The sequence below is a fragment of the Vicia villosa genome, linkage group LG3 (genome assembly GCF_029867415.1).
Source record: "Vicia villosa cultivar HV-30 ecotype Madison, WI linkage group LG3, Vvil1.0, whole genome shotgun sequence".
Lineage (NCBI taxonomy): Eukaryota > Viridiplantae > Streptophyta > Magnoliopsida > Fabales > Fabaceae > Vicia > Vicia villosa.
Genome location: NC_081182.1, coordinates 11,607,449 through 11,632,565, shown reverse-complemented (window position 1 = coordinate 11,632,565; position 25,117 = coordinate 11,607,449). Strand labels below are relative to the sequence as shown.

The following is a 25,117-nucleotide window of genomic DNA, read 5'->3' as shown; positions in this document are numbered from 1 at the left end:
CTAGTGCGAGAGAGTAAGAGTATTGAGAAGAAGAACGCGTGAATTGATCAAAGCTCTGAAAACTTTGTCACTATCACTTTCAACGCCGCAAATACATTCTTCTAAATCACGCATTCTCTTCAAAACCGTTCTCACTTCTTCCTCTCCTTTCTTTTTCAAATTCCCTATATTCTCAACCTCATTCAACTGCTTCTCAATCTCTTCAATCCCTTCACACTCTTTATAACTCCCACCTTTTCTCACCATTTTCACCCACGAAAATCTCCTCGAACCAAACGACATTGCTACGCTGTTAAATACCGCAACCGAAACAGAAACCGTTAAACTCATTACATCTTCAATCACACCTCCAAGTTCAACACTATCTGCAATTGACAACAACTCTGTAGAAGATGAACAAACAGGAACATTCAGTTGTTGTTGCTTAACACCAAAGTTAACACATTGGATTCCCGAAGCTAGCTTCTCAATTTCCTTACTCAATTTCTTTTTACTTTTCAAATATAGAACTAGTTTTGATTCATCTCGTTTCCTTATCGCGATTTGAACCGAGGAATGTTCTTCTTTAAGAGATAAAATGGACGTTTGGAACATTCCGTAAGCGTCAACGAAACGGAGAGAATATTCTAGAAGCTTCTCGACCCAAACAGGGTGGAAGCGAAGAGAGTCTTGTGTTTGCGGAAGTTGGAGAATATCTTGAAAGGTTTCATGTGTTTGTTTGAGAAGTGTTAAACCGTTGGAGAGGCTTTTGGATGTTAATTTGGTAGCGGAATTAGTCCAGGATTTGAGACCGTTGATCTCATCCTTGATCTGAGAAATCAACGGATGAGATCTGCAGGGAAGACTTATGGATCTTATGTGGTGTGATATTGATGGCTTTTGCGATGGACGGTTAGGATTTTTGTTTGGAAACGAAGCTGAACGACGAAAAACACCTACCATTTTTTTAAACTTGTTTTCTTTGTTCTAAGTTTTTCTAACTAATTGTGGGGAGGAAGAAAGAGGTAGAGAAATTTTATGAAGAGGTATCATTGATTTGAAGTATTTATATGCGTAGTTGACACATGCACACGAAGGAATGAGGACAAAGAAGCCAGCTTTTTGCATTAACTATAGAAACTTTTGTGTGAAATATTAATAATGTGTTATGTTAATTATTGAAATTAATTGAAGTTTTTAGTATTAAACATGTGATTGAGATTTGAGATAACAGTTACCGCGTGTATCGGCGTGGTTTGTTCGGTGACATTTGAAGTGGAATCTTTAAGTATCCATAGCTTTCTGGTTTTTAGGTACTGTTTTTTCATTTTCTAACAATAATTAATAACGCGTGTGAGTTGTATAATACAGAGATGTTAGTATTTTCAACACTTGGAACTGGAAATTGGTTCGATTTATTTATAATTTCTAAGAGGATACTAATGTGAAAATCAAGAATTGATGATTTACTCTAAGAAGATTTTGTAGAAATCAATACTCAGCTATGAATAAATTATTACTCGCATGTAGGCTGTGGACTTTTTATTATCTGAGCTGGAATTATTGAAAATGCATTTTCGATGTGCTATTAGAGAACATACTGCCAACAATCATGTTCATATATGCTTTGAGCATTCATAAGACTGCTAGTATTAATGACTCGGTTGTTGTTAAGCAAAGACAAAACTATCAAAGGACAAACAATGTTAAGAACAGCTGGTTGCGCTTTTGTATGTTCTGAAACTAGACACTTATTGAAACAGTTGGTTTCTTGTCCTTCATAAATCCAGGTTGTACAAAACTACTAAGTATTCTGGATATTATTACCAATAATGTTTTGGAAAGGAACTATAAATAGATGAAGATTGAATTAAATAGAATTTTGATGTGGAGGAGTAAGTTTCTGTTACAACGGAGTGGAAGTAGACTTATAAGTTTAGTACGAACGCTCAAATAATCAATAATGAATTAAAATGTAGTTTAAGTGTGTGATTGAAAGAATACTTAAAATGGTTCATGTTGTGTTTTATATAATGTGAGCAGTTAAAACAGTCTTCATGAGATCTGGCACCTTATGTGAGTTGTCGTTCGATCAAATCCAACGGTAGGAAATATGCTAAAGGCCGGAGTCACGTGTCTTTGGTAGGGGTGAGGTCTCACTTGTTTGCGCGTCTTTCTTTGCAACGCTTGTTGTTGATATTCTCATTGTGGGTCGTATGAGCAGCCTGAAACAATTCCCTCAAGTCCTTCTTCCTGCTCGTAGAACGAGAGCTTGTCATACTTGCCTTCAGCCCGACTTTAACAAAAGGAAATGGAAGAGACTTAATGGGACATCAATAATATTGAGAACAATCGCATTGAATATTTCCCTCGTGCTTAGCAATGTTTCGCATGGGAATCCCAGCGTGTAACCGTATGTCTGACAACAATGACGTGTTATAATTTACTAGGTACTAAAGTGTTATGAACGGTCTAAGGCAAGATCTCGGCCATTGGTGGTGTGTTTCGTGCCGCCTGACGTCTACTACTGTGGATTGTACAATCAACTTTGTTAGAGAATATATGAGGAGTTATGGGGTTACCATCTCCCTTTTTTTCCGTAGTGAATCTTAAGAGCTATTCTTCCGTGTTTACAACCCATTTTATCTTTGTCAATATCATCCAATCGACCATCATTTTGACGCATTTACGCTATCTCTTTTGGACGAGCACACAACGTGTGAATTATCAAGTTCAACCTTTTCAAGCTAACGCCTCAAAACCTTCATTTTCTTCTATATTTGTTTGTTTTACTAGGATTTTTGTAGAAGAGAGTTATGGAAGGTTTGAAGGAGAAAATCGCCATCTATTGTGGAACGGTGGATGGTGATATCTACTTTAAAAGATGTTAGTTTTTTGGTCCTTTTTGTCTTGCACTTGGAAATATCTATCGTCATAGATGACCTTTAATAAGGGTGCGAAGCTTAAATTTATGTGGACTTCGTACTTCCACTTATGGTCACTTCTTTAATATATTAACAATCTTTGTGGATAACTCTCGCCCAGGAGACCAGAACACGATAGGGGAAAACTAGGCCATGTGGGTAGATCAAGAGGCATTGGATATCGTTTTTGCCTTCACTAGAAAAGGTGGTTTGGATCACACCTTTATCAAGGTGGGTCCTATCTCAAACTAGGGGATGCTTCCTCCCAAAGGAAATAAGATGATATCTAGCAAGTATGGTGGGCGAGTCATCCTTCTTTAAGACTAAATGTTTTCCTTAATAGATTTTCTCCTTCCTTTTAAAGACTCCAAGGTGGGCGTCCTAAATCACATGACAATTGCTCTTTCACAATTGCACCTAGTGAGTCGGTCTTACGTCAAAGTTTTCCACCAATGATTTGAGTACAAGAAAAGTGTCGTGACCTTGAAACTCTTTTTTCATCTCTTTAAAGCCCATTACAGTTTCGCAGACTCGGTGCGGGGTCAAGGGTTGATTTCTCTCAGGAAGATTAGTAAGATGTTCGAGGTTTATTCTGATAATGTGAAGAACTTCAAGGACTGGTATTACCTGGTTACCTCCTTACCAAGTTGGCTTACACTAACATATGCAATCTAGAATTTTAGTTTCCTTTTGATGTTCAAGTTGAATCTTCTTCTAGCGCCAGAGCCATTTCTTGACGGGCATCGGGTCTTATGTCTACAACTTGGCCGACTTGTCCCAATACGATACGTATTTGAAGAGGAAATCGATAGCCTTTTTTGAAGATTTATGTTTAATTGATGGTTTTTCTCCTTTTGGGATGGTTCCAAAGAAAGAAAAGAAATGATTCATAGAAATGTGTTTGTTAGTGGAAGCATCTACAAAAGAGAGGAAGTGGGTCATGTTCGGCAAGTAACGTAGGAAATTTCTTCTTTTTTTTAATGATTCATTGGTGATTATTTCTTCAACTTGCTAATTTTATGATCTGTAGATAAGATGAAAGGCCAGAGAAGGTTCACCATCAACTCCGATCACCTCGTCTCTTTAACTTTTTGTCGGTCGCGTCCTCAAAAGTTGGGGAGTTTTGGCCTTTTGTTTGTGAAGATGATTATGTATACTTCTCGGTCAAGGTCAAGGATGTTCGACAGGAGGAACTGGAAGAAATGGCATATCAAACGCGCATGACATTTATTATTTTAACATTTGGCGTTGTTGGGAATGGACATTTCTTTTTTTGTGATCATCTTTGTGTTTACTAATGTTTTTGGTAAACAATCGGGAGTTTTAATTCACTTGCAGGATAAAACTCAAAAAATTCTAAAGGACACTTTGTGTTAATCGTTTGAAAAAATGTATTAGTGATGAAAGGTTTTCAATGTAAAGATGAAAGAAAGTAAACACATAAGTGCTTAAATGGATAAAGTAAATAAAGGAAAATGATAAAGCAATTGGATAAAAATTCTTGAATTAAGAGTGGGACGAAGTTCATACAATTCTCACAAGTTCTTTACCTCTGTGACTCGGATGTATGAGTTTTAAAAAAATCAAAATGAAATGTGAACCTGCTTTACAACATCAAAATTTACTTATATACTATGTCTAACAATAGCTATCGATAACAGCTATCTCTCTAGTATTCGACATGTATTCTGCTACGTGGGATTTTGTCTTCTGATGTGCTTCTACATGTCTTTGGTTCTTGAACTGTTTTAAACTGTCATTGCTATCGAAAATGTCTTCAAGTCACCCAATCATGTCTCTCAAAAAGTCCATTTTTTCGAATCTCTCAAAGTCCACTTGGTGTCGAAATCGAGACTTTGGCTATCTACACTTAGCATTTATATCCATCTCGTATCTCACATTCATGTAGAAAAGTCTAAGTCGAAAATAGCAGGCTAACAAATGCCCCTAAAAATGCCATTTTCGATCTTATTTGCAATGTGGAATAAAGGAGGTTTTTTCTTAGTAAACTCACAAACATTATTCAAACCATTTTACATACGCCAGCGTCATCGTGACTACTACTAACTAGTCTTCATGTTAGTAACGTGCATGTACCTGCCATCATGGTTGTGATTTCCCAAGCTATTGTGGGTCCCAAAATTTAACGGTATTAAATAAAAGAAAACCCAATATTTAATATGGATTTAAATCAGAAATTAAAATGTCAGTGTTTTAATCTCAGAAGGAAAACCAAAAGTATCATCCCAACAATCGTTTCACCACTTCACTCTTTCTGAACCCTAAGAGCTTTCATCTTCTGCAACATCCACGTGGAGTTTAGCAATGTTATCTATGTCTGAAATAATATTGATATATCAACTATATTGTTTGTTGAACGATATCTTAGTCAAATAAACAATATGATAACATTAAACTTCAACAATATATGTGAATACCATATATAGATCTATGTATAGACTCTAGATCATGATAGATCATCACCTACGTATAAATCTAACATTACCTATTGACATCACTTAGATCCGCATATCATGTTATAAACAATCACATCCTTCAAGGCATAAACACGATTTTCCTTTGGTCTAAACCTTTGAGACCCTTTCGGCACTTCATAGATTCACAAGCATGATACTTGTATACCATGAATTAAGAAAAAAACTTAAAGATCAAATATGTTTTTTCATTAATCCGAGCATAACGCTATGATCTCAAATACATCTAATACATAATAATGTATAAACAAACTCCAACAAGAAAGAACTTAACTATACACGATGATGTTAGATAGATAGAAGGTGTAATAAGAGAACCAAATTCGTACGATCTCGCAGTTATTAGAAACTCCATTTTAACATTCATTCAGTGTTACAAGCACTCTAACTTGTTGGACTTGAGACTTCACACACAAGAGGGGGTGAATTGTATGGTTTGGAAAAACACGATTTTGAAAAACTTTGAGAAATAAGATCAGAGTTTGAAAATATTTTTAAAAAACTTAGAAGATAAAAATAAAATGTAGAAAATAAATTGCAGGAATTTAAAAGAGTTAAGGGAAGAAGAAGAACATCGGGAATTATACATGTTTAATAAAAAAACTTAGTCTTGTCCTCAAGAATTGATCTTTAAGAGTTTCCAATATATGTTGAGAGATTTTAGTAGGAAAGACTCGCAAGCCCCCTTATACAAGGATATGATATGGTTGATCTTCAATCAAATAATACAACACGATATATATGGGTGTTTGCGTGGTTTAGTTCTAGCAAGAGATTTATTCTGAATCCTTTACTTGAGAAGTTGAAATTATGAGCTATATTAAGCAAAGATATTATTTGATTTGTTATAAGATTCAAAATTATGTCAAAAGGACAGATATCGAACCAAATCTTCTAGCATGTGTGCAATATCTGGCCTTTGACAGCAGGTTATGATTGTTGTTGTTCTGAGCGTAAATTCTAGATATTTTGCAACAGATTGGTGGCTATCTTTTAGAATTGATTTATTTGATTTTTTTGTTAAAGAATGGGTGAGATGAATTCAATTTTATTTGGAGATTTAAACTTGAATTTGAATCAAATCTAATAATATCTTTTTGAAGGTTTTTGTGGAAAATAAAATAAAATCAATTTCTCTATATTTCTAGAAGCGTTCTTATTCAAGGAGAAAAGCCTAGAGTTAGCATGGATATTAAGGAGACTCAAACCTAGAGTGTGAGGTGTGCATGTATTGGAGACTCTTTGTGTTAGGGTTTCTATTTTTTTAGTCTTTGTTTCTAGGCCTGAATTCATATCTTAAGAAATAGGGTCTAATACTTTTTTTCTGTAAATACTCATTCTATAAGCTTGAGACCAAAGTATTTGTATGGTATGATTGCTTCATCTTTTCAATCATATTGTAATTGTCGAAACAATTGGAAGGGTGTTTGAGTGAAAGTGGAAGAGTTCTTATATTTAGGGGGTGTATAATAAAGTTTCACGAGAAGTATTAGAAAATTGGCCTTGAATTGGGAGAGTTTAGAGTAAGCTTATTTGTCCTTCTGACTATTGGGTGTAAATATTATAGTTCTATAGGGAGTCCTAAATAGAAAGTAAATAGGATTGGGAAATGGAATTAAATAACATGGGGTTGTTGTTCCTATAAAACTAATTGTACTAATTCAAAATAGTGAATTTCCTTTCTTGGGTACAGTGTGATGACACGTAATTACACTGTTTATTTGACTCGATTTGTGCGTGTTTTATTTTCATTTTTTCTACATTTCCTCTTTTTATGCTAGTATTTGTGTGTGTTTCAAGTATTTTTGCTATTTATGAGTCATATGCAAAGAAACGAAGCAAAACGAAAAAATGGAAGAAATGGAGTTGTTTGCACTCAAGGTGACCACTAGGTTGTTCACCATACAGGTGGCCATTAGTGGTTCACGTCTCAACATTCAGAAGACCAAGTCTTTCCCATTTTAAGAGCGTGGCGTTCGCCATGGAGGTGTGGCGGCCGCCACCCATCGAAAATCGCTGCAGTTGGATTGGGCTTGGCCAAGTCTTTCCACTTCCTCCTTTCTACCCTAAAAACCCTCACACGAATCTTGCAGTTTCCACTAACATTTTAGGGTTTATTTTTATTATAAATAGGACTTAATTATTCACTTTTGAAGCATTCAACCTTAGCACAACTCTAGAAAAAAAATTACCTATTAAAAGGAATGACTCGTCACATCGAGGGGTTATAACACTGTTTAAGCCTTTGTTGTTGTGGAGATTGGAGCACCTTTATTTGAAGCATTTTATATTGTTGTTATTTTACTTTCCGCATTCAAGTATTTCCTTTAATTTATTTCCTGTATCAGATTCAAGCCTCTTCAGAGCAGGTTTTCATTTAATTCAACTTTATTTATATTTAGTCTATTTATTTTCCTCGCACGTTTATTTTATTGCATCACCTTATTTATCATTATGTTCAATTTCATCTTCCAAACAAAACCTTCTTCTTTTACAGTAATTATATCCAACTAAATTTACAAGTGTTAGAATGTAAGCACCGTCAATTCGACGATACTCTAAATGGGTGTTCTTTGAGAAATTCCATCGGATCTGTTTTGGTTTTAATTATAATTTTTCTAACCTTCATTTTGTCAGTTACTACAAAAATAGAACTGTTTATACGTCGGGTAAGATCGAAAATCGTACGGTACAAAAGAATAAGATTGTTTAGTTTTTAATTAATAAAAATCACAAAAGCCATTTTTTAATTAATTAGGAATATAAATATTGTAATAAAGTACTTTTAAACCTATTTGCGAACGCGTTTGTAAGTTTAGGGTACGGTTTTCCGATGCGCACGTCGAAAACCCTTTAAAGTATTTTTTCCAATCAAAGCAACTTTTCAACTAGTAAAGAGTCGAATTAATTAAATAGGTTTTATTTATTTAACGCAATAAGTGCATGTCACCGTGATAGTGAACGACATAATTTAGAGAGTAAAATTCGGTTCTGAATACGCGAAAGCGACAGTTCCTGTTCAATTAGTTCTTTTCAAAGTAGAAAAAATTGTCCCGTAGAAACTAAATTTATGAACATCAAGAGTATCAGCGAATTGATGAGATCCATATTCGAACATTGCATTTCTTATATTAATTCAACTTTTTTATTTACTTTATTTGCACTACTCCAACATTATTTTTATTAGCCTTAGATAAACACTCTAACAATAGAAAACGATATTTTGACTATTAGGTCTCTGTGCATTCGACACTCTTTATATTACTATGATAAATCTATATACTTGCGGATACACGCGATCAGAGTGTCCTCTAAACGTAGGTGTTGTTTCACCAAACTGGGTTACCAATTCCCTTATGTTATTTATTTGCTTTTTTCGTTTATCATATATCTTGTAAATTGGTTTTTTCTGGTATACAATGTCTCGGACATTATGTCTGACATCTTTCTCTGAAATCTGTCATCTGTCATAAACCAGATGTACACGTTATCCCAAGCATCTGGTCCAACATTTTTCCCTCCGAGAATAGAATTTCATATTTGAGTATAGTCTTGTTCTACAAGTTGTATCTTCTTTCTAGTAACAATCTCATTACTTTTTTTATTCAGAGGCCCCTTTATGTCATTCAATTTGTCATTAACATCTTCCTCCACATCTTCTACTGCATCATCTTTCTTTATTTTTTATGCAGATTTTCTTTTCTTATTATTGTTATTAACAATATCAACATGGGCTACAACACTATCAACCTCAACATCTTCATGGACATGATCATCATCACTCACAGAATTATCACTATTGTTTTCAGCGTTGTTGGTAAAAATGTTCTCAACATCATTTTCAACATTATTCTCTGGGGTCACATCATCATTCTCCTTACGAATTGGAGACTCCATCTCCAACATGCCAGACTAATTGTTTGACTCATCTTTATCAACATCTTGATCTCCCATATTGGTTTCCTGGGTTTCTTCAGCATTCGTCTTTTGATTGAGATGATGGTTTCATACCGACTCATACATTAGTGGGGCGTCAAACACATTGCCACCAGTAACCAAACTAGACTTGTCAAAATGTGCAGTATTGTGGAGAACAATATCTGGAACATGTTTCATAACAACCAGGTTATAACTAAAATTCAACAAACTAAGAGGAATATCAATTTTAACTTCATCAAATATAATATCATGTTTTAGATTAATCAAAATTCTAGAAATCTAAGAAGGAGCCCCAATTGGAAGAATTATGCCATAATCACTAATCTTCTTTAGCTTTTTCTTATGAATCATTATTAGTTGTTCAATGTTGCAAGGTCCTCCAGCCTGACTGCCATTCTTCCATTCAATGACAACTCCTTGCTTAGGTCTTGTAAAGTCCATTATAGGTAATTCATAAATAGGATTCATAGAAGGATGTTGGGACTTCTTATCAAAACTTTTACCCTTTTTAATTTTGAGATCATACATACCTATGAAAAAAATTCGGCAATAATGTTCCTCATTCTCCCAAGCTTTTGTGTCATAACTTAGTTTCTGGATCGACAATATCATCCATGTCAGGAACATGTTCTTCAATACTCTATACTACAGTGTTGGCAATAGTCATCTTCCTCTCAACACATTTTTTTCTCATAGTGCTATCACCAAATTTAACATAGTTGTTTTCTCTTGGCAAGTGTCTAGTGTAACTACTATCAAAATAACTACCTTTGCAAGAAAATACCTTGAGGAAGGTACAAGCAATATGAACAAGAATATTAGGCTTGCCACACCTAAATTGTTGATGATGCCTTTCAGAATTCTCATTCCATTGGGGATACATATGTTGACGATGTGGTTATCTACCATACAATTTATAATAGTATGGTGGAATGAAGTAGAAATAATTAATGCACTGGTAAATACGTTTGAAAGGATGTTGAGACTTGTTACCTAACATTGTGAATTTTGTTTTATGAGTATGAGTAATACATATATTCTTTGAATTTGATGGCTCATCAGTATGAATAAAATCTTTTATGTCTTTAAAAGTCACAACATTGTTTTCTTTATCAGATCTACCATCTTCGTCTATCTTATCATTAGTGACATGGTATATTTTACCTTAGAAAACTTAAACATTCATCTTTAATATGTCCAAAATGTTTGCATTTAAGATATTGGATCCTTTTCCTCTGTAAAAATAGTTGAGATTTTGGATTTCACCATATTTCCCTTTATGCTGAAAGTTACACCTATTGAAGTTATGATGTTGATTGTCTTTAACATTAGTAGGGACATTATTCCCATCTCTCATGTCCAGACTTCTCATGACCTTTCTCAAGATCTTAGCAAACTTGATATTTTCTTCAGTATCATATTCTACTTGATCTTCACAATCTTCATAATTGTCTTCAGCTACAATCTTTGGAGGATTCTCAGCATTGTAAATAATCGTTGGTCGATGAACTGCACCTCCATAATTAAAATTATCCATCTTGAACAAAATAAGAACCATAGAACCCGCCTAAATAGAATAGGGTGCCTACTCTGATGCTAATTAAAATTTTGTTCTTCAGACATAAAAATTTCAAACACAATATCTGACATAATTTGTATGACAAGATAATTACGTAGCAGACAAAATTAAGGAAAATAAATAAATAACACACGAATTGGTAACCAAGTTCGATGCAAAATCACCTATTTTTGGAGGGCGTTAACCCAATGAAAAGAAATTCACTCTTAATAGTCAAAAGTACAAATTGGTTTTAGTTAAACCCTCCTGGTTCAATGTCTCTTTTCCTAATACTACCCATGAATATCTATTCAGGACTCCCTATAGAAATAACCCTGCTCCTAATAGTCAGAAGTACAATTAGTCTTATCTGAACTCACTTTGTCCAATTCTGCTTTCCTAATACTACCCGTGAATATTCGTTTAGACTTCCCTTAAATCTAAGACACCTCTCACTTTCACTCGAGCACACTCCCAAGAGTTTATACAATTAAAAAGATGAAAGATCAACTCTAATACAACTAAAAAATCTACTCTCCTAATTGAGATTTAAAGCACATGAACAGAGTGTACAAAATATCACCTCAACATCAGTAAGATTGATCCAGATATTGGTAAGAGGCTCACCCATGAGAATATTGAATTTTACATGGTTGAAATTTTCATTCAAATATTTCAAGAAGCAGACAACATACTTCATGTCTCTTTGTTTTTTGATGGTGACAGTTGCACCACAGGAGCAACTAGGAAAGGGTCTTAGTGTTTCCAAATCTTCCCATAAAGTTTTTAGTTCATTGAAGTATGCAGTAACAAATATGTCACCTTCATGAATTGAGTGAATTTGTTACAGTAAATTAGAGAGACGAAGGTTATCACCTTTTGAGAAACGATTAGAAAAATATGTCCAAAGTTATGTTCGTTCATATGCTGTGAAGCACGGGTACTCCGTTTTAGGTAAAGTACCGGTACCGGGTACGTACCGGGTACCGGTACGCGTACGGTACACGTACGGTACGCACCGAAGTCGTACCAATTTTTCATTTTTTATTTTACTTTGGTACACAAACCGGTACACATTTGGTACACGTACCCATATTTTTTTATTTTTTTCGGTTTTAAATTTTTTTGAATAACATAATATATTGTAAAAATTAGATTAGTTATTTATTCTATTTATAAATAAAAAACTGAAAGAAAAATTAAGAAGTAGGCTCATTGAAAAGAAATTTGAGCACATATGGATTTATTCACTCATTAAAAATGAATAAGTTCAATCCAAAAAGAGCGGAGGATTTAGTTTTAGTTCATACAAATCTTCGTCTTCTTTCAAGAAAGAGTAAGATTTATATGAAGGAGTAACAAAAATGTGGGAGATATTGGTGGAGATGAATTGGATCTATTTGATGGAGCTGGTATTCTTGAAATTGCTACTTTTCTCTCAATGAATCTGAACTAGAAGTTGCATTCATTGGAGAAGAAAATATTAATATTCAACGATGATTTTATAATTTATTAATACTTTTAAGTGTGATTTATTTAAACAAACTATTTTTTAATTTTATTATTTTATCGTTATTTAAATAATATAATTGTTTAGTTATTTTTATAATTGTATTTTTAAAGTATTATACTGACGTACCCGTATCTTAGTTTTTCTAAAAATGCCGTACCCCGTACCAGTATCCGTACCGGGTACTGGGTACGTACCGGTACCTATGCAACGCAGTTCATATGTGGTTTTGGTGTCTTCCTTGATTGAGTATCTGTAGTATTTGGTGGTCGTTTTTTATGATGGGATGCATCAAAGCTATAAAGTCACATGCTTTTGTCTATTTTTATAGGGTGAGGGCGATTAGTACTCTAGGTTCTCAACATTGATAGCATAGCTCTGTGTCTATATACTTATTCTAGGATATAAGGTAAGATAGCAATAGCATTTTCTATTTTATGCATGCATGGTCCAACTTCTAGCACATAAAAAAACTTAGCCAGTAGAAAAGAGAGAAGGCATATATAAACATATAACAGACAACTATATATGAGTTGGAATTCCACCCAAAAACCTTCTTTTGATGTTAAAGACATAGTAAACTTTTCATGAGGAGTAAAAGACGTGCTTTTTTAACTTTTCTAAAATATAATGCCTTTTTTCCATTTCATCATATTGCCTCCGTACCAACCCTTAAAAAATTCATTATGCATAATTATAAGTCACTTTGAACTTAATAATAATTGAAATGATAAATTTTGGCTTCATTCATTCAATTTGCTCAATCTTCATGATCGATCAGAAAGCTAAGATATCATTTGATTTCCACCTTTGGAGGGCAATCATTAGTATTAATGGTTAAGTTGAAAATTGCACAAATTAAACGGTACTACTACTATGTTTCAACGACAGCAATCGGTTGTTACCACCAAGGTTTTCCTAAGCTTAATGTTTAAACATCAAAATATCATATTAGTGCAGTGTCAAGAGATTTGAGTCGTGGGGGAACAATATGGATTTGAACTAAAAGAGCGGATTTAAATCCGAACAAATTATATTATAGATGTGTTAAATGGGTGTATCCAATTTTGATAAAAGAGTCTAACATCTTATTAAATTGTTGGAATATACAATTATGTCACATAATTAGTGAATAACAAAGTTTATGGTAAGTGGAGAAGAAGATAGTTAGAGAGAAGAGAATGAGAGAGATAATTGAGGATAAAAATGAAGAATTGCATTAATCTAGAATGAGGATGCCTCCAATATATTTATATAAGTGTTATACAACAATTGAAACCTAAAATAAATTATTAAACAAGAAAAAGTTAAAACACGAGCTCCTAACCGATTGACATAAGTTAACCGGTTACACCAGTGGCGGAGCCATAAATTTTAGGAAGTCTGGGCAAAAATTGTACACCCTATTTTTTTTAATTTTTTACTTTATTTCTACTAATTTTGCCTTTGATTTTGTCTAAAAATGTAGCCTTTGATTTTGTCCAAAAATTTTACACCCTATTTTTATTAATTTTGCCCTTAATTTTATCTAAAAATTATTAATTTTGCCCTTGATGTTGTCTAAAAATTGACTATTAAAGTGGAGAGTATACAACGAAAGGAGGGGTTGAGCCCGGGCGCGTGCCCGGGCTCGCTGGGCTATAGCTCCGCCCATGGGTTACACAAACAAAACTTTGTGTAACCGATTACAGCAATTTAAAAATCAATTTTTTTACTTCAAAAGTACTTTTTCTCTGCTCTATTCCGTTATATTCCGTGTTAACCGATTACGGCACTTAAATGATTAGGATTGCATCCAACATAAATATTTTTTTTTATATACAATATTAAATATTCCTATAAATTTCTATATATAGACATAGTTAATGCATGTAAACTAAATCCTATTTTTTTTATCAAAATTAAAAAAGATTTAAAATTTTATCAATTTTGTAAACATTATCATATAAAAAATAATGAATATAGTGTGGTTTATTTTGTTTTTAATTTTTTATTTCAAAATCAAGTAATATAAGATGAATTTTTTTTTACTTTTATTTCAAAATCAAGTCATGTATTGTATCCAACCTGTTTCATCACAGACTCTGATGTTTTTAGTCACCGGAATGTTTGTCACTTCTATCTTATCTGTTGGCAGCAAATGCATATATTCCACTGAGTTTACATATTTATAACCGTAATTATCTTATTTCTTATATTTTATTCATGACAAAAAGTGAACAAAAAAAATGCAATAGTAAATCGGTAAAAGTAATAATAAATTTAAAAATAGAAAGAAATAGACCGTTATATGGCACTACCCGCTTCTTTATTACATAATCACAGTTACACTTGCACTCCTATCCCATAATTAAATGGACCAATTAACCATTTCATATTTCAACCCTTCTCAATAAAATTCCTCTTTCCAAATTCTCTCGTTAATTTATACAGTAGTTACAGCTTCAAACAGTTATTTTTCTTCCATTTTCTCATCCAAACATAACAATGGGCTGTAATATTTCAAAACTCGATAAACTCCCTGCTGTGTCTTTGTGCCGTGACCGTTCTAAATTCATAGATGAATCACTCCGTCAAAGCTATCATCTTGCGGATGCACACCTCGCACACATGGAATCCCTCCGAACACTCGGCCCAGCACTCGTCAGTTTCTTCCAACAATCTGAGGATTCCGGCGAAATCGATGCTTCCATCTCAAAAATATCATCTCCATTGAGTTCACTTTTTTCTTCTGATTCAGATGCTGCACAAGTACTGCTGCATTCTGATTCAGAAACCGATGAAGCAGAAAGAGAATCACAATTATGCACTCACCATTTTAGACACGATTATCTTCACCGTGACAGTGTATTATCCTCGGTTTCAGATAACTACGTAAAACCTATTTATGATTCCTATTCTCCACAGCCTCCGTCTATGATCTTTTCCAGTTTGAAACCGCCATCACCGCCTCCTCCGAGTAACTCTGCTTGGGATTTCTTGAACTTCTTTGAACCTTATGAGAAGTATCAACTACCTTACTATGAAGGTGGTGACAGTTACAATGACACTAACTTAAGGGTTGAGAAAGAAAAGGGAAATGTTAACCTTCAGAAAAGTGAGAGTTTAAAATCCAAAGGCGGAGGAGATAAAGTGATTATTAAGCCAGAGAATAAAGAAGGGAAACATAAGGAAACCAAATTGAAAGAGGAGAAGAATTCAGCTGAGTTAGAGGAATGTAACGACTTTGCTAAAAGGATTTCTGAAACTATGAAAGAGATTCAGATTCTATTTGAGAAAGCTTCGAATTCGGGGAACAAGATTTTGGAGATGCTAGACGTTGGAAAACTCCGTTACCATTCGAAAACTGAACTCGGTAAAGGTAATATTGTGTTTGAGTATTTTTTAACTTGGAATTTTTTATACTCTCAGTTATGATTAATTGGTAAAAATAATGAATAAAATGAGATATTTGGGAACAGTTTCGTGGAAGATTATGCATGTGTTTAGTCAGCCAAATCCAGTGATGAATAAATGCGCGGAGGCTTCATTGCTTGGACAGAAAACAGGATCTGACTGCAAAGGAGTTTGCAAAGACAAGAGCCTTAGCCATGAGAATCTATGCTCCACTTTGAATAAACTGTGTCTGTGGGAGAAGAAGCTGTATCATGAAGTCAAGGTACAAATTTTTGTTAAACACAATAGCAGTAGTTGTGCAGAAGCCCGCTTTGCACGTCTCAAGGAAAATCATAATAACGTAGTCAAAAAGATACTAAATCTGTATGTATAAACTGATATGCCTTCTTTTTGTTTTTTCAGGCTGAGGAAAAAATGCGCACACTTCATGAGAAGAAGTGTACGCAGTTGAAATGTATGACTAAGAAGGATGCAGATGCTCAAAAAATTGAATCTGTTGAAGCCTTCATCGATATTTTAGTTATGAAAATGAAAATTTCTTTCCAAGTAGTTGACAAGATATCTATTACGACCAGTAAGTTGACGGAAGAAGAGCTATGGCCACATATCAACAAGTTTATTCTCATGTAAGTAAATGTCTTAAGTTTCCATCTTATAAATTGTTTAAACTTCTAAATTTTCTTACTTAAATTCTAACATATTGTTATATTCTTTTGGTGATGAAAGGTTTCTCAGAATGTGGAAAGATATGCAAGAATGTTACAAACTCCAGTATCAAAAAATTGTTGAAACAAAAGCTTTAGATGTCTCCACATTCAACAGAAAACCATGCAATGCTAATATTGAAGCAGCAATACAACTCAAATCAGAGTTACAGAAATGGATTTTAAGCTTCTTAGATTGGATTCAAGCTCAGAAATCTCTAGTAAAATCTCTGAATGATTGGTTGGTAAGATGTCTAATGTATGAACCTGAAGAAATACTTGATGATTCAGCAACATTTGATGCACCACATGTGTTTGTGACATGTAACAAGTGGTCAAAGGCAATGGATAATATCTCAGAGAAGAATGTTATTGAAGCTGTAAATGGATTCATAGTTAGAGTCAATGAACCATTGGAAAAGTATATTTCGGAGCATCAGAAGAGTTCATCATTGGACAAGGAATTAGAGAGAAAAGTGAAAGTTGTCGAGAGGCAAGGGCTAAAGATGCAGAGAAAAGTGAAAATTATGGAGAGGCAAGAGCAAAAGATGCATAAATTGGTGCAGGCTCGTGAGAAAAAGATGGCCCCAATTGGAAAAGAACTTAAAGACGAGACCGGTGCTGTGAATAATAATGATGATATAGTTGATTCTACCGGTTTACAACCAGGTTTGAAGCAGATCTTTGTTGCTATGGAGAAGTTCAGTGCAACAAATGTTAGCTTATATGAAGAACTTTGCCGACAAATTAAGTAAGATGATCATGTTTTAGAAGAATCCAACAAAAATCACTAGTTTTAGGGAGATCTCAATGTTATTAACTTTGGAAATAAAGTATAATGTAAAGTAATTTAAGCCAAATTTATACTGTTATGATCATGATAAATTGAAGTAAATTGATTTTAGATGAACACCATTATTTTATTGTTAATTGTTAGGTTGGACGTCATCACCAGGGTTCGAACCCTGATACTCACAGTTGTGTGTGTGAGTTTATAGTGATTATTAATTGTTAGGTTGGACGTCATCACTAGGGTTCGAACCCTAGTACTCACAATTGTGTGTGTGAGTTTATAGTGATTATTAATTGTTAGGTTGGACGTCATCACCAGGGTTCAAACCCTGATACTCACAGTTATGTGTGTGTGAGTTTATAATGATTATTAATTGTTAGGTTGGACGTCATCACTAGGGTTTCGAATCCTGGTACGATATGTGTGTGAGTTTAGGGTGATTATTACTTTTTCTTCTATAGACTAAAAAAAGAAACCAACCATTTATGGGAAACTTTTTGCTATTAGTCTTGCTTTCTTTGGCGCCAAGTACCTAGTTTCATTTATCTCAACTGCATTCAGATGGTGGTAACTTGGCCAAGAACCTGGTTTCATTTTTCTCAACTGCGTTCAGCTCTACAATTATAGCATTTATCTATAAGAATTATCCTTCATTGTTTCCTAAAAATATATTGGTTCATCATTTGAAAACAATAAAAAATGCACTAAATTATCCTATGAACTACTGCATTATTTGAAAACAATTCACAGACATGAAGTCATGCAAGAAGTTGTCTCTGAAGTCATGTTACTCTCTTGATTTTCTTGACTACAAGTCTCATTACTTTGCACTTCATCGACAAATGAATAATCAATCTGACTATTGATGTCGCTCTTCCTCTTTCAACCCAAGTTTCATTTTTATCTACTACAGCATCTCTTACAATCACCGACTTTTTTAATGGATCATACAACATATATGTATCTATAGAGTTGTTTTTTTATCTTGCAATTTTGTTCTTCTCTTATCAAGCATGTGATTGTAACAAAAGGCTTCAAATGATTCTGATATGGTTTTCTTCCTAATTATTTCTCTTATGGGAGCATTTTGATCAATTTCTTTGTAGATTGTTGAGAATGTACCATATGGTAGAAAACAACTTATTTTCTTTCAACATCTTTCTCTCTGCTCTATTGTGATGAGGGTGTATATGAAGTAGTGATCTCTCATGTAGAGTGCTAATTTCATCACACACAAAAATAAAGTCGTTGAACGTGTATTCTCCACCTCCATCTCCACCTCCATCGGTTGTTAGAATTTTGATGGGCTTCTCACTCTAATTTTCTACCTTATTCTTAAAAAAAAGTTTAAGACATCATCACATGATACATTCTTTGTTTCTTTATCAAGTACACCTACATCGTTCAACTAAATTCTTTTGTTAATGAAATGAAATATTTGTTACCTTCAAATAAAGAAACTTCAAATGGTCCACATACATTCAATGTACAACTCAAAAGAATTTTGAGGTTGTTTTACATTCATACACATTCAAAGATTTTCTCATGTGCAATAATAATTGGCAGTCCAATTAGTCAATTACCATTTTCCTAGTCCCAAATTGATTTTAACTTTGAAACTTGAATCCATTTATATCAGTTATTTAAGTTTTAAAAATTTTGAATTCTTTACTTGTATCTTAGGTGAATAATAATAGTTTTACATATTTTAAGTCATTCTATGATGTTTTGTAGATGAACCCATTAGGTGATTTGTCTTTGAATTTTACTGGATTTTTGGCAATATACTTCTGTCAACATTAGGTGTTTTGTCTTTGATTTTTACTGGATTTTTGGCAATAGACTTGTGTCAGAAGATGTTGTTTGAAGTCATGACACCTGAACCAAGAATCATGTAATAAATACTAACAATTGATGATGGCATTTACACGGTGAAAAAGAATTCAAAACATATTTAACCTTACATTTTATTACAAAATAGCACATTTATACAAAGACAGAGTAAATGTGATACTAACTCCTTTCTGCTACCATAACAAAAATTGAATTACAGTATAAACATTAACTATTAAAATAATCTCTCTTCTCTCCTCTATTTCTCCTTAAGCAAAGAGACTTTTATAATGTATGGTTGCTCATTAAGCATGTAATCAAAGTCATACTACAGCTGCGGAAGAACCTTTCTTTTGCATGAGCTTTATGTGCACAATTTTTTATCTTAATTTGATAAAAATATTAGTAAATCGATTCTGCCAGTGTACATGTTTCAGTGTATCTTATAATACAATTATACAAACATTGTTATGTCTTACGTGTAACATAATTATGAAACATACAACTCGGCTTTTCCATCAATAAATAGACTCATGAACTCTTCACCATCAACTGTTTCTTTCTCTATGAGAAGTTGAGCAAGCTTGTGAAGAATGTCAATGTGAGTGTTGATAATTTGTGATGCTCTCACATATGCTTTCTCTACCAATTCTCTAACTTCCTTATCCACTATATCAGCAGTTGCCATGGAATAATCTTTTTGTGATGACATCTGCAATCACAATTTTAAAAATGGCGACGAAATTTATTGAGAGGTTCAATTTACCGAGAAAAATAAAACAAAAATGACACTACTAATATCTTCATCAACCTAGGTTAAATCGCGGCCTACCTGTTGTCCTAAGAATGGGTTTCCACCACCCCCGCCGATGGCAACTTGTCCGATTCTTTTGCTGAACCCAAATCTCTCAACCATTTGTCTCGCCACCCGGGAAACTTGCTGGAAGTCATTGGATGCTCCAGTGGTGACATTTTCCTGGCCAAAAATAACCTCTTCGGCGACCCTGTTTTGCCATATACATAAGAGATAAGGAATTTGCTGCATAATATTTACAGACACAAAGCTAAAGATAATAAGACCCTGCATTTCAAATTCATACTATGACTATAACCACACCCCTTAAAAATATGCAACGGGTAAGTGGCTAATAGTAAGACAAGTAAATCAGTATTTTTAGTCTTTGAAATTGAAAATGGCGGTCAATATAGTCCCTTAGATTTATGAAAAAGTAATTTAGTTCCTTAAATTCAACAATATCAGACACCTTAGTCTTTTTTTCTAAATCTAGCCTCACAATTTTAAAGGTTTAATGTTAATACCTTGATGAAACAAGAGATTAGTCAAGGAAATTTGTAAATCTTCTATTGATTTTGATGAATGTTAACTACCAATATACTTTAATTGATAGACTAAATTGATTGATTTTTAATTTAAGGGCTAATAGGTTATTTCAAAAATTTGGGGACTACATTGACTATCCATTACAATTTCGAGGGCCAAAATACTGATTAACTTGTAAAACAGTAATCCTTATATTTCCCTCAGGCAGCAGGCCAAGCAGCCAATTGGCAGGTGGTATGTAATTGTGATGTGGGAGTAACTTGCAAGTTGCAAAAATCAAGATCTAACTTTAAATAAGGAAAAGTAATGTGCTAAATTTCTGTGTATTGCATGGTGTTACACTGACCTTCCTCCAAGTGCAACTGCCATCTGATTTTCCAAATAGCTTCTACTGTACAATCCAGACTCAAGCCTCTCTTCGCTGGGAGCAAAAAAGGTGAGACCACCAGCTTGGCCACGGGGAATAATGGAAATCTTGGCAACAGGGTCATATTCAGGCATCAAAGCACCAACTAAAGCATGGCCAGCCTCTGAAAATCATCAAGGAAGAAGCATGGTGATTAAGGATCCAAAAATCAACTAAAACCTGCCACGCTTGGATACTAGACATATTAAAAGAGAAAAAAAAACATACCATGATAGGCTACTAATTTCTTCTTCTCTTCTGAGACAACGGCGTTCTTCTTTTCTGGTCCAGCAATGATCCTTTCAAGTGCATCAGATATCTCATCTTTGCTAATTTCCTTGAGGTCGCGCCTGGCTGCAAGAATTGCTGCTTCATTCATCAGATTCTGCAGATCAGCCCCTGTGAACCCTGGGGTTCTTCTGGCAATTTTATCGAAGTCAACATCCTTTGCAAGTGCTTTTCCTCTAGAATGCACCTGACAAAGAAGAATAATCAAGAATAATTTAGAAATAATTCAATTCAACAACAAGATCTGGGCATTAAACAGCAATTTCATGCAATTCTTGTGAAATTTAAATAGTTTGCATTGACCACAAAACAAGACACACAGTAGGATCATTATTGGCTTTTGCTTAAAAAATGGTCCTAATAAATAAATTTTCAAAACCACCTCCGCAATTAAATTTTGAATATCACAAAAAGAGAATTTAGACTCAATTTGAATCAAATTGTAAGCTAAACGTGTACTGAGTACTAACTATATGCACACGTTCCTCAGCTTCTAGCTGCCACCGACAAAATAGATGTCGAGGTCAATCAATAATAGGGATTTCAAAAAAAAAGGTTTGCAATTGCAAATTGGGCCATGACATTATAATTTTAGATGTATCTGCAACCACATTTGAGACTTAAGTGAGGTAGCATAAGCCCGCATTTAACTGCAATATTAAGCATTGTGGCACTAGTGCAACTTAAAACATCGGTGCTGACAACAAAACAAGACACACATTACAATCATTATTCGCTTAGGCTTAAGAAAAGTACTATATATAAATTGGTTATGAGAGAGTATTCACCTGAAGGATTTTAACTCTACCGGCAACATCAGGTCTATCCACGGTAACTTGCCTATCAAACCTTCCAGGTCTAAGCAATGCAGAATCCAGAACATCAGGTCTATTAGTAGCAGCCAAAACAATAACACCTGAATTTCCCGAAAATCCATCCATCTCAGTCAAAAGCTGATTAATAGTCTGCTCCCTCTCATCATTCCCGCCACCAAGTCCAGCTCCTCTCTGTCTCCCAACAGCATCAATCTCATCAATAAACACAATGCACGGCGCCTTCGACTTCGCCTTCTCAAACAAATCCCTAACCCTAGAAGCACCAACTCCAACAAAAAGCTCCACGAACTCCGAAGCCGCGCACGAAAAGAACGGTGTACCAGCTTCCCCAGCTACCGCCCTCGCCAATAGCGTCTTACCAGTCCCTGGTGGCCCTACCAAAAGACACCCTTTAGGAATCTTAGCTCCCAAAGCAGTGTACTTATCAGGATTCTTCAAGAAATCAACAACTTCTTGCAATTCAAGCTTAGCCTGATCAGCACCAGCCACATCAGCAAAAGTCACTCCAGTTTCTGGCACCTCTTGGAATTTCGATTTCGATCTACCGAAATCCATGGGCCCTCCAAGCCCACCAGGCCCACCTGGTCCTCCTTGCCCACGCCGGAAAATCAAGAACAAACCCGCGAAAGCAAGGAACGGCAATACCAAACTACCAAAAAGATTAAACAAATTATTCCCTTGTTCACCTTCAGAAACAGAAATATCAACACCATTCATAGCCAAAATATCGATAAGGTCAGGGTCATTAGGAACGATAACGTTCGCTCTCCTTCCATCAACGGCGGTTAACTGAAGAACAGCACCGTCTTTAGAAAACTTAACTCTCTCGACCTTCCCCTTCTTGACAGCATTCAGAAACTCGCTGTAGCGCCACTGGCTACCGTCGGGGAGATCGGAGGAAGATTGCGCTTGAGGCTTAGGTGCTGTGAGGGAAATGTTTTGGGAGAACGGCGAGGATGAGTTTGCAGGGTTGAGTTGGTTTGGTTGTGGTTGTGCTTCGAGTACCGGCGGTTGTAGTGGTGATGGTGTGAGGCTGTCGACGGCGAGAGCCGCCGGAGTTATGTTTAGAGAGATAGAGGATAAGATAAGGGCGGAAACAGCGGCGGATTTGAGTGGTTCTGAATTGTTATCATTGTTTGATTTAAGAGAGTTTGAGAATTTGGTTTTGAGGAAAATTGGTAGTGAAATGGAGGGTTTGGTTGTTTTGGGAGTTGGGATGTTTCTTGCTCCTAAGAAGTTTGTGGAAAGTAAAGAAGTGGTGGTGAAGGCCATGGTGGTTTAATCACTACACTACTAGATTGTTGGAAGTGTGGAGAAGAAGGAAATTTTCTGAGGAATTTGAGGGGGAAGAATGAATTAATATGATGGTTAAATTGTGTGTAGAGTAGTGTGAAATTGAGATTGCGTCTTTTGTTTTGTTTTAGAATGTGAATGTGCTTGATTTCATGCCATAGATTTGGGTGGTTCTTATCTATGATAACGTGGCCTAGGGTGCATCCGTTTATCTAACGATTGTGCAGTACAAGGATGAAATCGTAACTTTTGACTGTTGGGTCGTGGCTGCTTCGGCTTCTTGTATATTTGCTTTCACAAAAATGTCATAATAAGTTCAATTAATCTAGTCTCAGTGTATATTTTAGTTTTTTTAAACTTAATTTATTGTTTCAAACTTAACTTAAAAAAAAAGTAATTTTTTAAAAATTATTTTGAAATTGTTCTTGGCGTTAGTTTTTTTAAAATAAACTTTAATTTTTGTCTACTAGACATCTAAAATCTTATATGACTTTTTTTTTCGGGTTAATAGGTATTTACACCCCTGTAATGTTAGCGAATTTTGCTTTTCCCCCCTCCGTTGTCAAAGACAGGTTTTGGCAACGGTTTTTTCAAAAAACCGTTGCCAAAACCTGTCTTTGGCAACGGAGGGGGGAAAAGCAAAATTCGCTAACATTACAGGGTGTAAATGCCTATTAACCCTTTTTTTTCTCTTTGTTTTCAATTGTTTATCTCAGTTCTGACATTTTAACGAAAGGAGAAAAAAATCATAAGTTAGTCGCCATTTCTCTTTCTCTCTTTTCCTTCTTCCACCGCTACAATCATTCATCTCCTTCTTTCTTTCTCTATTCTCCTTCAATTAATACCAGATCGGATAGGGATCTGCACTTGTGGCTCACAAATCGTAACGTAAACATTTCAAAATCCCTTTTCCTCATGGTGGCTATCAAAAAAATGAAATATAATCGTTTGCAAGGTGTCCAAAAATGGCAAGTTAGTTCATTTTTATTTCAATTCATTAAGATCTCTTTGCTAGTATTTAGCTATCTGACTTTATTGTTTCTTGAGTGTTTTTTATATGACAATGCAGTCATAGATTGACTTTTTAGGAAGCATTTCTCATCCCAACTTGGTCAAGCTATTGGGTTATTGCAAGGACGATGATGAACTTCTCCTTGTGTATGATTTTATGCCAAGGGGGAGCTTGGAAAGCCATCTATTTAAAAAGTATGAACTTTGACATAATTAATGGTAATAATAAGCAATAATTTATGGGTCTGAGTTTAAACACAATTTTGTTTTGTTTTTGAATAGGAAATAATAACAGAGAGCCATTTTCTTGAAAAATCCCAAGATGTACATAAGCCCTCAAAGCATGAGGCTTGGAAGGGTACGAGGCCGATAAAGACGATGTGTTTTGATTTTTTTTCTGGATCATGTAAACTTTCCATAAATTTGTGGTTTCTATGATGGACCAATTTCAGAGGGATTCACCTTGGTAAATAATGGGAAGAATTATGTTTTCAATGAAGTCGAGAAAATAACTACAATTTTAACGAAGAAATCTGAGAGTCTGAGTAGGTTTGCAGTGTAGAGAAATCGGAGATCCATAGTGTATTCTCGACCTCTGGTCGTTATAAAACGCGGTAAGTTCTAGACCTAGATAAGCCAGAGAGCTCTAGTGGGATTCCGACCCATTGGCGTTGTAGGACCTGATGGATTATAAACATCGAGAAGTCGGAGAGCCCCGGTGGAATCCCGACCTATTGAAGCTTCGTTTTACATACACCAATGTTTGGCTTTGTTTTAAGAATTATAATATCCCACGTGGGTTTTTGTATA

The 25,117-nt window shown here is 34.7% G+C and overlaps 3 protein-coding genes across 3 annotated transcripts; 1 reads left to right on the top strand and 2 right to left on the bottom strand.

Annotated features, from left to right (window-relative positions):
• On the bottom strand, window positions 1–942 carry LOC131657542 (uncharacterized). Its single transcript, XM_058926927.1, has one exon. The coding sequence runs from the start codon at window positions 940–942 to the stop codon at window positions 1–3; it is 942 nt and encodes a 313-aa protein (XP_058782910.1).
• A 13,842-nt stretch (window positions 943–14,784) lies between these two features.
• LOC131660306 (nitrate regulatory gene2 protein) lies at window positions 14,785–17,364 on the top strand. The gene is made up of 4 exons (XM_058929523.1): window positions 14,785–15,766; window positions 15,867–16,063; window positions 16,204–16,427; window positions 16,528–17,364. The coding sequence occupies exons 1-4, from the start codon at window positions 14,893–14,895 to the stop codon at window positions 17,258–17,260; spliced, it is 2,028 nt and encodes a 675-aa protein (XP_058785506.1). The 5' UTR covers window positions 14,785–14,892; the 3' UTR covers window positions 17,261–17,364.
• Window positions 17,365–19,520: 2,156 nt separating this feature from the next.
• LOC131660305 (ATP-dependent zinc metalloprotease FTSH, chloroplastic) lies at window positions 19,521–23,468 on the bottom strand. The gene is made up of 5 exons (XM_058929522.1): window positions 21,956–23,468; window positions 21,108–21,354; window positions 20,820–21,003; window positions 19,964–20,135; window positions 19,521–19,843 (listed from the first exon to the last, which is right to left on the bottom strand). Exons 1-5 carry the CDS (start codon window positions 23,273–23,275, stop codon window positions 19,622–19,624), a joined length of 2,145 nt encoding a protein of 714 aa, XP_058785505.1. The 5' UTR covers window positions 23,276–23,468; the 3' UTR covers window positions 19,521–19,621.
• Window positions 23,469–25,117: the final 1,649 nt, after the last annotated feature.